A 12897-nucleotide genomic window follows, 5' to 3' on the forward strand; every position below is an offset into this window, starting at 1 on the left:
CAACTTCATGAACCAGAGCATATGCCCTGCATGTGTGTCCTAGATAACACCCAGTGACACCTAGCATAGCTTTAACACTATTCATCTAGGCAACAGCTGCCATTGAGTTTTTGTTAATTCCAGATGGATGCTTTATTAGTTAATTAGCTGACATACAAAAAAAAACTTGTACTCAGCTAATCTTCCTGGACATATGACAAGAATGTGATGCTGCATCTTAATGTATTAGGACTCAAATTCTCATCACTTTTCCCTATATGGTGCTCTACAGTAAGAATGTTTCTTTTCTGTGTTGCCCAGGTTTGAAACTCCAGGGAGCTGTCTGTAAGCAGAACACCCTGCAGCTGAGTAAGACCATCTCTACTGAGCTGCCCATCACCTGCCTCCGCTGGATCAGGTACAGACATTTATTCATTTTTTTTATTTCAGTCATAATTTCAGTCTAAAAACAATGCCTTTTCTTCAGAACATTATTATCAAATCAAAGGAAGGGATTCATTGTATAAAACATGCCATTAAACTCCTCAGGCTGTTGTCTTTTGTGTTAACTAAACCATATTTCTTCACCCCAGACCTTCTGAAAAAAATGTTTGTTTTTTTACCTGTTGGTCCAATTTTTTTCTGAAAAAAAATCTGAGAAGCAATAAATAAATTTGGTGTGGCCTAAGGACACTTCAACATTTTTAGTCTTGTAAGATTTCTCCTGTAACTTTGATTTGTTTTCTTCTTCCTCAGGGCCCAAGGAGATGTCCAGAAGTCACCATCAATGGCAAGTCTTATTTTGTCTTTTATATATATATTGATATTAGCTTTACTCAAACCCTTACTCTGGAAACAAAGGTACTATGTGTAGTTCTAGTCTATCAGTCTTTTGATATATAGTTAATCGCAAATTCATGCCCAAGGGCTAATTGCAGGTAACATGAATGGAGACAAACAGTGTTGAACAGTTACTGTATAAAATGCATCTACTCTAGTCTAAAAGCTAACTCTGAACTGTAACTTTTTGGGTTCGACTTCCTTTACTGAAACAGTGGAAGACAAAGGATCCCACCTTTTCTATAATGTGTGGGTTCTGTGATGTTCGGAGGAATGTCGTCTGTATAATGCTGTAATGCTGTCTCTGCAATGAAGATGACAGAAATTTAGCAAATTGCTCTACAAATGTACAAATTTCTGTTAATCATTATTTTGACCATTCCTGTTCCCCCACCCCACAGGTGACCCTCCCGGTGTACCTGAACCAGACCCGTGCTGACCTGCTGTTCACGGTGGACCTGCAGACCGCAGGCAGCCGTTCTGGCGCCAACCATGGCTTCTACGAGCATGGTGTGGCCCTGCTGGCAGCCGAGTGGATATAGACAACTACTGTCCAGTCAGCAAACATAGCCACGCTTTGGCTATCTGTTACTGAACGTTGAAAGAAGAATGTAACTTTTCAGAAAGGCCGTTTTGGAGAAAACAACTTTCCATGTTCAGAAAAGGGATAGAAGCTATACACTTTGGCTATCTGTTACTGAACGTTAAAAGAAGAATGTAACTTTTCAGATTGGCTGTTTTGGACAAAACAAACTTTCTGTGATCAGAGAAGTGATAGAAGCATAGCTTGATGCTACAGCATTAAGGACAACTTGGTTTCTTTACCATCTTGATTTCCCAATGACAGCTTCTCTTATCAACCGAATGAAACACATTTTATTGAATAGCTTACAGCTCAGAATGCAGAGATTGCAAGTAGAATGAGGTTAGAAGGGAGCGTGTATGTGTGTGCCAACAGTGAAGGGTAGAGAGGAAGAGTAAAGTAAGGAGGATAAAGGAGTGAGTTTACGTGACAGGGGCTTCAGTCAGATGCTGAAGTCAGCTATGATGTTTAAGAAAACAGGACTGTGAGAGAGATTGTTTGAGAGAAGTGAAGCATGGGCGTTGGATTGGTAAGGGTGCAGGAAAGACTGTGAGAGGAAGTGTACAGAAGAAATGATTTATACTTGGAGAGGGCTCTAAAGAAGAAGGAAAGAGGTGTGATGTGGCATATCACATACTTTGCTTTATCATGCAGAATGTGGTTTCTTTTTGCTGAAATATGAAATATATGTGTAGTAAAAATCTATGATGCTGTGATCTAGAAATTTGGTAAACTTGAGATCAACAATAGTAAGAGATGCCTAACAGGATATCGTGGTAGTATTGATTGTAGTCATGTCCTTATTAAGGGCACTGATCAGGTTTGTGTCAAACTATTAACTCCAGATTGCCTAATGAATTGACTAATGTGTTTCAGAGATATATTCATGGTTAAAGTGTCATTAGAACTGCATTTATAGTGAACATTAAAGGTGTGTGATTATATAGCAGGAATGTTATCTTACGTGTGTTTTTTTTTCTACTTGATAAGGACAATGGTTTCGCTTGAAAAAAGACTTTGTTCCTTGGAACAGCATTGCCAGCACCTATTACAATACAAGTTTGGATTTAAAGTGTCATTAAATGTCTTAATATTGCACACACCATTCTGCACAGCTGTAGAGTACTAGTATGTTATGTGGTGGGCCTATGCATTAACAAGTGGGGTCGTGTGGCGCAATCTGCACAACCCGGAGGTTCTGGGTCACATCCGTTGATGTGCCACCTATCTTGTGCCCTTGGGAAAGGCACTTTACACGAATTTCCTCACTTCACTCAGGTGAAAATGAGTACATAGATTTGGTTAGGGCTATCCCTCGGACAGGACGTTAAGCACATTTAAGAACCCACTGCACTTATCGAAAAGAGTAGGGGACCTTCCCGTTGTGACTGGATCAAATAGATCTGTCCGGATATGCAGCTTGTACTGTTTTTCTTTCAATCTTTATTCATTAAATCAACGTTACAGAGTTACCCCTTAGCAGTAGTACCTCTGAATACCGTTGATCTTATAAACTAGACACAGTAGGCATGACATACACAGTACATAGACAAATAAAAACACTTAAGCATCAGTACAGTACAAACCTCATGTGTTATGCCTTCAGGCGGTTTACCGGTATGCAAAGCTAAAGAAACAATACATGGATGGGCTCTGATATTGTCTTCATCACAGTTGTTCATGCCCAAAGATTATAGGCATTGAAAGCATGGATGTCCTAGTTTGGAGACATGTAAAAAATGGTGCAATGGCCTAGTGGTTAGAGTGTTCGCCTTGCATTCGGTAGGTCGTGACTTCGATCCCCGGCCGAGTCATACCAAAGACTTTAAAAATGGTACATGCTGCTTCGGAGTTCCTCTGCTAGGCACTCAGCACTAATGAGGAAGAGTATGGAAGTTAAACACACATCACTACCAGCGGACCAGCCCCCTGCCGTAGTGGCTTGCACATGTGTGGCCCAAGGGCTACAGAAATGGAGATGGGCGCCGCCCCTACGCATCTGTTACTGATGTACGGGCAACTTTAACTTTAACTCCAACATTGAGGTCCCATCGCTGTACTGACAGCCTGCATTCCTATATCTCAGTAGGATAGGATGGCAACGATGTGCTGCTGTGCAAACAATACTTGTAATGATGTTTACCAACCAGTCATCTCTGATAGCTAAATTGTAGTAGGAAGTATAATAAGTGCAGGAGAATCAAAACTGGCTGTGTTTGCGAGCTTTGCTCTACTCTCCAAGCAGAGGTTTAGTCGCGGAGATAGACCCATTGCTTTTCAGTAACACGTGCGGACGGTGCGGTACACCAAGTAAATTTCCCGACTACTACTTTATCTCCGCGACTCAACCTCTGCTTGGAGAGTAGCTTTGCTCTACAATTTACAGCTGACTGCATTGTCTGTAGAATTAGACCCATTGCTTTTCAGTAACACGTGCGGACGGTGCGGTACACCAAGGACGTTATATGAGGTCCTTGGGTACACGTACATTGTAATTTAAGAATATATTTTTAAAAAACTATGGAAGGTTGAAAGAACAAGCTGTCGCCCTGGCTGTCCTTTTTGTCGATACTAGCAGTTCAATAATGTCGGTCACGATCCATTATGATTATCACCGTTAACTATCAGTGCCCTGTGTCATGCGTTAACTATTAGCGTGCTGTGTTATGCTAAAGGTTAAAGTTCTGTCTCCCGATCGATTATGCAATAGCTTGCGGGTTTGCATCGTGCTCATCGGACCGTGATAGACCGATCTGTGATCGGCACAAGTGGTTCTGGTCGGCGGTCATGAGTGCTGTAGCTTTATAGAATCGACTGCGCCTGGCCTGTTTTTGCGCAATTGTTAGCTGAACAAACAGACGCCGTTCACACGGATCCTCAGTCAATAGGAAGAGACAGAAATGGGTCAGCCCGAACAATCCGCCGGTGCGTCAGGACAGACACGTGAAAAGAAATCCAGAAGAAGTCGGAAAAAGGGACAAAAACCAGCCGAAAAGACGAGCGACAGGCAGGACGCTCCTCCTGAAAATGAATCGGGAGCGGACGCAGCACCAGCCGGTGCCAATGCCACAAAAGGCCGCCGGAGGAAGGACAAAGCTGGTGCCACAAAGGGGCAGGTCGGACAGCAAGTGAGTGCAGGTAAAAGTGCCGAAGCCCCGCGACAGGACGGTGACACACAGAGGTTTGACGGACCGGGACATCTAGGAAAAGAGCGTAACGGTGCAGACCACGGGGGGTACACGGAACCTCCTCACGGGGAAGGAGCACCTGGCCGGGGGGAGGGAACCGCACCGGCCGCTGAAGGTGACTCGGGCCAGCATGACAAGGTGGGGCCGGACCAAAAACGGCGGAGAAATAAGAAGAGCAAAGAGTCTAAGCTTCTTGTCTATCGTCGGTTAGGGGAATATATGGCGGAAGAGGACGAGAAAAAGGTAGAGGAAGTCCTTGCGAAAAAGGGAGTAACGGAAATCGACGATAAATCTAACATGGCTGCGGGGGTGGACGGACGAGGTGACGTGGCCGACGTGGTTCAAAGTCCAGCAGCTCCGCCGACAGGCGCCTTGGCAACTGACGGTGACGGAGAGGGCGAGGATACGTATTACAGCATTTTGGCGCAGATACAGGAAACGGTTGAACAGGCGGCAGAAACACTTAACGATCCTACGGCTGAAGGTGAGGTTGAAGATTCGCCCTCCTCCTTTGAGGACATTTTAAAATTTGCTGCGGCGATGGAGGAAAGCGACGACACGATCACAACCCAGGATGAAAGTCAGCCACCAACACCTGCCACCACGGACGCAGACGGCCCTCCGCAAGTACAGGACATTCCTGAAGTGCCGACCAGCCGCATCGCGACCACTGGAACCGGGGAAGTCAGCTCAAGTAGCAGCTCCCACCCCAAAGATAGCATAGATGTTGACATGGCAATTTCACATGTTGCAGAGAAAGAGTCAAAGGTCCCTAACGCTGGCGAGGATATGGAAGACGACGCCAAGGTGCAAGACGCCGGAACACCAGAGGATATGAGTTCAGACAGAGGGGACCCTGCTCCACAGACTGAAGTCAATGTCAACGGCACAGGAGTAACTGAGAACGAGCCAAAATCAACAGAGGAGCTACATTCAGCTGGGTCAAGTGTTGGCATGGAAGAAGGCTGTGAAGAGAGTAACATACCAGCACCACCCGAATCTTCTACCAGCGAGGTAACAGAAATCAATACTGTTGAGCCGGTAACACCCGAACAGGACACAAGTGGGGACGAACCACTTCCAGCTCCAGGTGCTGAAAATCCCGGCAAAGAAGCAGACGGCGGCGTGAGCGGGACCACAGATACTGATGCAACAACTCCCGCCGTAGAAGTCACCCCTGTCATCTCCACGGCTGAGGCAGCGACTGACCCAGTCACGCCAGCTAAGTCTGAAGATGACACGACAGAAGCAGTTAACGAGGAGGATCTGCTTCTGAACGCCGAGGAAGGGGAAGCTATCGCCATCAACCTACCGAGGCATCTGTCAGAAGAGGTACGGGATACGGCTACTGAGGCCGACATGGGCAACAAATCAGCAAAACCAAGTCCTGATGACGAACAACCTGCTAGTAAACAAGACGCAGTAGACGATGATACAGAGGTGTTTGGCGATGCTGTTGCGGACACCTCCACAATGCCACCCGATAATCAGCCAGATTTGCCAAACGATGTACCAGCAAACCCAATCCAAACCTCCGAGGATGAGATAGAAGTAGAACTTGAAGTGACAGTTCCAAACGAAACGCCGGACAGTCAGGATGCAGAAGAAGATCAAACCGAGGTCCCAAACTACACCCCTCCTCCTCCAACACCAGATTCAACGGACCCTGCCATCCCGGCGGAAGAGAAGGCCGCCCAGCCGAAACAAGAGACGACGATCGTTATCGGCAAAGTGTCAACGCTTCCGGATGATATACCGTACATTGACGACGTCGATGAGCCAGTGGAGGAGGCTGACACCGAAGTGTATCCTGTACGCATTGGCGAAACCACACCCCTCAACGCTGCAGAGGAGAAAGCTCCTGTAGAAATTCCCAAGGTCGCTAGCGCTGAAGAGGAACCTCTGATCGTGTCACCGGAGCCGACACAAGATGAACCCAGCACGACCCCAGAGGAGAAACCCAAGAAAAAGAAGAAACGATCCAAGTTGTTCTCGTGCATGTTTCCATGCGTGCAGCCTCCTAAAGAGAAGAATCACTAGCTTCCTTAAAAGGTAGGCTGTGCAAAAACGGTGGAGACGTAAAGTCAGACTTTCTCAGAGAACTGTAGCTGTGTCTGTCATGGCCTATGAGGATTGTTTACTCGTTGATTGTTAAATCTAAGAAGTGTTTGGACACAAATTAAGGCCATTAAGCAAACGCGATTTGTAGTATGGGTAGGGCAAAAATGAACAATATAGGTCATCCCTTATGTGACCCGCTGCAAGAAAAGCATTTGTAAATAATTTATTATGATGGCAGGTAGGCTCTGGCAGGTAGGGTTACCGGACACCACCACATCCTGGTGACCACAAATTGTTTTTCTAGTTCAAGATTCTTAAAATGATTTTAGAAATCACTAACTATGTATTTCAGTAGATTGTGATAGATATTCTATGGTGTGAAGCTATACTCTGTAATCACGGCCATGATTTTATGTCGCTCACCCACCCAATGTTCAGTCATCTGTGCATAACTCTTGTATACAATAGTATTTGTAATCGCAAGGTTTAAATGGTAATGGATTCTACAAGCCATGATGTCACTTAATTGAACATACTGCAAATCATGTCCTACCCTTGTTAACTTGAAGTGTGGAAATAATTTAAACATTTTGACAAAGTCTTTAGCATTGACATTTCTGTGATGTAATCCGTCACCATGCCCATGGGACTCATTGTCAGGAAATGGGGCTAATTTAGGTGCAGCACAGAGCAGATGGCTTTGGCATTTCACTGGGGAATCATAGATGGAATATTTTACCTTCCTGTACCCCCTCATGGATAGATGAGACCATATGCACTGGAGAGAAAATACCCAGTTGTCACCTCCAGAGGCTAGTAATTGACTGAGTTGATCAATTTGCTACTGTTGTAAGTTATATGTAGAATGTCCTATTCCAAATCAGCCAATATTTGTTAGCTTGGTAAGACTAGGCTGCCATGTTAAGTTGTATGTGGCACCTGCATTAGCAGGTCTGTGCTCAGTTCAGTTCATAGGGCAAATATCACATCACAATGCATGTTTGATAGTAGACAGTGGACCATTGTTCAGGTTGGCTTTCCTATTCATTACAAACTATTCCAACATGTCGGTTGGCACACACAGAACCATGTGCAATCATGGAGTTGATTCTTTGACATGTTTGTGCTGTCTTGAAAAAAAAAAATACAAAAATGTACGAGCTTCTTTTTCATAACAGTGTCATATCTTGTGTGTACTTTCCTTCCATCAAATAACAACAAAGGTGGGCATTTGGTTCTCAATAACAACTTTATGCAGCCTCTTAGATCTGAACATGAATATGATCACAGGGCACACACAGTGACACACACACAATCCCAAAATTGCAGTCCCCCTGGACACATGTAAACATGAAAGACAAACTAGACTTTGACTCCTTGTTGCGGTTGAATGTTTTTATTAGTATGTTTGTTTTTTTATTACCTTACATAGAAAATATAAGAAGTACAGTACTGGTATATGATAGTCTGGAAGTGTGCACATACCTGTACAGCCCTGGACAACTTGAAATTGAATGTGCTCAAACAATTTCTTCCTTATCAATGTGTCCATAAATACAAACATGTAGGTGCTTCTACATGACAGCCACATACCTAGTAGAAATCACCTCTACAACTTAAACCTCCTTTTTTTATCATGGGAGTCTTTTTCTTTAACCAGAATCAAGGCAGTTTTAAGTCTAGGAACTACAACAAAATCAATGTATGGTTAGCAGACATTCCATAAGCTACTTCCATTGGCACAATTAGTGGTAGAAGAAAATGTAGATGTCTGAAGAAGAAAAAGATAATGCAACTTATCTAAACCAATCTGTACGTTTTGTACCAAGACCACACTACGTCTTCCATAAAGGATCTTTCTTATCATAACTAAAAAGATGGGATTTACAAGATTGACTGGCAAGAGAATTTACATCTTTACCAGTCTTGTCCACTTCTCAAATCAATGATGTTCTTACATTGGGGAAACAGTAGACCTCTCTACTGTGCTGAACTTAATCCATAAAAGTGTAAGACAAATAACAAATATGTCTAAATCCTGGTCTCACTTCTTTGAGGGTCTGCAAAAAAAGAAGTCAAAATTAGAGTATGGACAAATGAAATCTCATGGGTAGGTGAAAATGAAGACAACTTACATGGCTATTGCTCCAATGATCTCATACTACAAAACTTGTCCCTCAGCTGGGAGCCTTTCAGCAAAACACTAGGTTCTCTTCAAACTCACATCGCTATATACTGTTCAATTTCCGGTTTCTAAGTCCTTCTACAGCAACAGTTTCTTTCCCCGGACGGCCAAATTATGGACTCTCTCGACAACAACTGTTTCCCTCTTGTCTACAACTTATCAGCCTTCAAAACAAATGTCCACCGCTATCTCCATGCACAGTTATTTCCAACTTCTTAGTTCACTGCCCTGAAGTGGTCTAATAACCTTGCTTTGAACAATCTTGTTTAAAAAAGAAGGTAGTACTTTTGTCAGTTAAGAACAAGTTACACTAACCTGTACACTCCTACCACTACTGCATGGTCCCTCTCGTAAGGCTCCAGTGTCAGCTGTTCTTTAGGGTGCATCTTCTCTGACTTCATCTTCTTCACTTCACCTGCAAACACAGCTTCTGCTGACGCTGTGGAGTCGATACAGTTGGCCTGGAAACAGAACATTACAGAACAGTTGGAAAACCACTCCAGGGCATCTGGACTTAAGGTGCACTGCACTGCACTGTCAAGCTTGCATCACTGCGGGGTTTGTTCACTGCGTCACTACTTTGTTATTTCTCATTTCCTCTGATTTTTTTATAATCTACAATAATCTATTGCGTACTTTGTACAAGTATGGCTTAGAAGACGACAAATAAACAAAAAGAAAATTTGTTCTTTATCTCTGAAATTCGTATCTTTCGAACCCCATAAAGACACAAGCTTGACGCAAGTTCAGTGAGAGTGCACCATTAGAAGCATAAAAACAAACCTTTTCTGTATTGTCACAAAATGGGAATATGAAACTGATTGACAATTTACTGTGCTCTGAAAATGGGATAGAATATGACAATGCTGTGGAGTCGATACAGTTGGCCTGGAAACAACATTACAGAAAAGTTGGAAAACCACTCCAGGGCATCTGGACATAGAAACATAAAAACAAACCATTGCTGTATTGTCACAGACTGAGAATTTGAAACTGACTGACAATTTACTTTGCTCTGAAAATGGCAGAGAATACGACAATGCTGTGGAGTCGATACAGTTGGCCTGGAAACAGAACATTACACAACAGTTGGAAATTCCATTCTACAGCATATGGACTTACAAACAAACCTTTGCTGTATTGTCACAGACTGAGAATTTGAATCTGATTGACAATTTACTGTGCTCTGAAAATGGCATAGAATATGACAATGCTGTGGAGTCGATACAGTTGGCCTGAAAACAAAATATTACAGAACAGTTGGAAAACCACTCCAGGGCATCTGGACTTAGAAAGATAAAAACCTTCGCTGTATTGTCACAAAATGAGAATATGAATCTGATTGACAATTTACTGTGCTCTGAAAATGTCATAGAATATGACAATGGCTTCAACTTAAAGGCGCCCTGAGCAGTTTTTAGTGCATCAAAATCAAAAATATTCTGGATGATACAATCGGTATGATATTGACATTTACTTCACCATTCTAGCACATTTTTATCATTATTTCGTACTTTCAGCGTTTAAAAGGACGCACAAACATGCCGCAAACAGACCCCTTTGATTTATTATATCCTACAATAAATCAGCACAGGATCGAGCCACTAACGGTTTCCCGTCGGTAATTTTCGGAGATTTTCGAACGCATGAGGTCATTGAGCGAATTGAATCTGATTCGCCCGTTCGCAAATCGAAACCTTATTCGAACAAGTGACGACATCTCCGGAAGCGTTCGAGGCGCATTTGGTCATGTTCGCGTGCGTTCCGAAAATTTGAAATAATGGCACGTGCAGCGCTCAGATTTTCAATGAGTTCTCATCATCCAGTGACGTCTCATCTTTGCTCAATAAAGGTCGATATGCAATGATAAAGTGTTATTTAAGCTTACTGTGTGTAAAAATGACTTGGAAATTAAATTTGAAAAGACTAAAAAAACTGCTCTGGGCGCCTTTAATGAAGACCTACCTCATGCTACCTTACATGAAATATAGAAGCACACATTTCAGTGGGTACATACTTGGCTGAATCTGTATTCCAATGCAATAATCTCACCTTGATAGAGATGACAAAATGACCATCATTCTTCAGGAAGTTATGGGCATTGATTGCTACTATCCTGGTCTGGTCAGGCTGTGCAACATCTGCAAAGATTGTATCCACCATACCTACAACACAAATACACAGACAAGGTATCAACCACTTGTATCTCATTGTTAAATAACAAAATGTACATAGAACATGTGCAACATGTCAAGATACAACGAAATGCACAAGGGTGACCACTAAATCATGTACGGTAATTAATCATTTTATAAATGTACTTTTATGTTCACAGTTTTCAGAGTGACGACTGAAACATGAACTTATCATTACCGATAACAAATAATTTGTTCACCGTGAACATTTAGTTCCGACAACAAGTTAAATTTTCTCAGAGCGTCAAAGCATCCAAAGTTTGATATCAAGAAGACAAAGTGAATTACAGTACTTAGCATGCACCAGTGTAATACTGAATGTGCAGACACTGCGCCTCTAAAACAAGAAGGATCCCCTACAAAACCTACCAACTAACATCCTGTACTTGTGAGGGTGCCTGGCATCTTCTATGATTGGAATGATGTTGGTTCTCTTCTTGGCCACATTGAGGAGGTCTCGGCCTGACCTGTGGGAGAACTCTACAGCATACACCAGCCCTTCCTGAAAACAGACATGGACAACTTCAGTAGTGGCCAGACTATGGTGCTCCATGGTTTCATCTGTACTGTACTACTGTAAATGAAGAAATGTTCCCGATGGCTTTATGTTCACGGTTTTCGCGAGGTAGTCCTACCGCAAACTTAAAACCACCACAAACATTTTTCCATTACAGTATGTGACTACAGTGTATGGCACTTCCGCAAACTTAAAACCACTGCACTTTCCCACTAACGCAAAATTAAATTCCCGCAAACTTAAATGCATTTACGGCAAACCATGCCCCCTTCCCCCACACACATATTCAGGAAGAATGTAGAAAGTACACAATAGACTATACCAGGGCCGTGGCCAGCACCCGTCCTTCCGTCCTATGACAAAATTTTGCCTCTGGGGGCAAAAGAAATTTGGCCCATTCAGTCCTGTGACATCAATATGTAAAGATATAAAAAAACCTTTGGCGCTCAATAGGATTTCCGTTCAAAATTGGGGGACGGAAAATGATTTCAGGCTGGCTACAACCCTTGACTATACACATATAGATAATCAGTGAAGCCTGTACTTCTAACTGGGCCACGTTTGCCTTCATGATTAAGCACAGTGGGGTGAATGGGACTTATTTCAGCCGCAACAAATTGCTGATGCACAACGATAGTACAAAGTTGTCAATGATTCTAATACTGCTCTTAAGTGGAGATGTTGAGGTGAACCCAGGGCCTAGACCACCGAAGTTTCCCTGTGGGAGCTGTAACAAGGCTGTACAGAATGCTCAAGCTGTCATTTGTTGTGATGACTGTAATAGATGGTATCACAAAGACTGCATTGGGATATGCTCGGAAGTATACACTGTATTAGAAACCCACAAATCATACTCATGGATATGCTGTGACTGCGGCGTACCAAACTTTGCATCAGACATGTTCGACATCACTGACGACAGCTTCCATTCAGTAAATTCATTTGATACGCTGAACTCCAGCACAAGTTTGCCAGGTGACACACCGACGGCCACATCCACTCCACTTAGATCAAAACAAGGCAAAACTCACACTAGAGGTAATGGCCACAAAAAGAACAAGGCTAAACTCCTGCTGGTAAACTGCCAGAGTGTTCGAAACAAAACTGCTGAATTGGCAACTGTCATTGACACTTATAAGCCGGACATAATAGCGGGCACAGAATCATGGCTCAATGAAAACATATCAAGCAGTGAAATATTCCCTGACAACTACATAGTGCACCGTAAAGACAGACAAACTGGCCCAGGAGGTGGTGTTTTTCAGGCAAACAGGGATGATCTGATTGTCACCCACAGACCAGATCTGGACACAGACTGTGAGAATATCTGGACACAAACCCAACTTGCA

At 43.1% G+C, this 12897-nt stretch overlaps 3 protein-coding genes across 15 annotated transcripts in view; 2 read left to right on the plus strand and 1 right to left on the minus strand.

Moving 5' to 3' along the window:
* The window catches only part of LOC118422370 (cytoplasmic dynein 1 heavy chain 1-like), a 67229-nt gene extending 64874 nt beyond the window's left edge, over positions 1 to 2355 (plus strand). For all 13 annotated transcript variants that reach the window (XM_035829900.1, XM_035829893.1, XM_035829915.1 and 10 more), the window contains 3 exons: positions 301 to 397; positions 736 to 769; positions 1221 to 2355. In XM_035829900.1, the coding sequence (XP_035685793.1) occupies positions 301 to 397; positions 736 to 769; positions 1221 to 1361 (272 nt within the window). In that variant the 3' untranslated portion in view covers positions 1362 to 2355. The remainder of the gene's footprint in view (positions 1 to 300; positions 398 to 735; positions 770 to 1220) is intronic.
* Positions 2356 to 4035: 1680 nt separating this feature from the next.
* LOC118422473 (A-kinase anchor protein 200-like) lies at positions 4036 to 7823 on the plus strand. Its single transcript, XM_035830083.1, has one exon. It carries the CDS (start codon positions 4303 to 4305, stop codon positions 6628 to 6630), a length of 2328 nt encoding a protein of 775 aa, XP_035685976.1. The 5' UTR covers positions 4036 to 4302; the 3' UTR covers positions 6631 to 7823.
* A 208-nt stretch (positions 7824 to 8031) lies between these two features.
* The window catches only part of LOC118422651 (rRNA 2'-O-methyltransferase fibrillarin-like), a 14692-nt gene continuing 9826 nt past the window's right edge, over positions 8032 to 12897 (minus strand). Inside the window, exons 10-13 of the mRNA XM_035830320.1 lie at positions 11401 to 11533; positions 10889 to 11001; positions 9152 to 9297; positions 8032 to 8711 (exon numbers count right to left, since the gene is read on the minus strand). Coding sequence (XP_035686213.1) covers positions 8696 to 8711; positions 9152 to 9297; positions 10889 to 11001; positions 11401 to 11533 — 408 coding nt within the window. The 3' untranslated portion in view covers positions 8032 to 8695. The remainder of the gene's footprint in view (positions 8712 to 9151; positions 9298 to 10888; positions 11002 to 11400; positions 11534 to 12897) is intronic.

The sequence above is a fragment of the Branchiostoma floridae genome, chromosome 1, assembly GCF_000003815.2.
Source record: "Branchiostoma floridae strain S238N-H82 chromosome 1, Bfl_VNyyK, whole genome shotgun sequence".
NCBI classification, from domain to species: domain Eukaryota; kingdom Metazoa; phylum Chordata; class Leptocardii; order Amphioxiformes; family Branchiostomatidae; genus Branchiostoma; species Branchiostoma floridae.

Excerpts from the sequence above, each read along its gene's own strand:
- LOC118422473 (XM_035830083.1), top strand. The coding sequence starts at position 4,303 with ATGGGTCAGCCCGAACAATCCGCCGGTGCGTCAGGACAGACACGTGAA.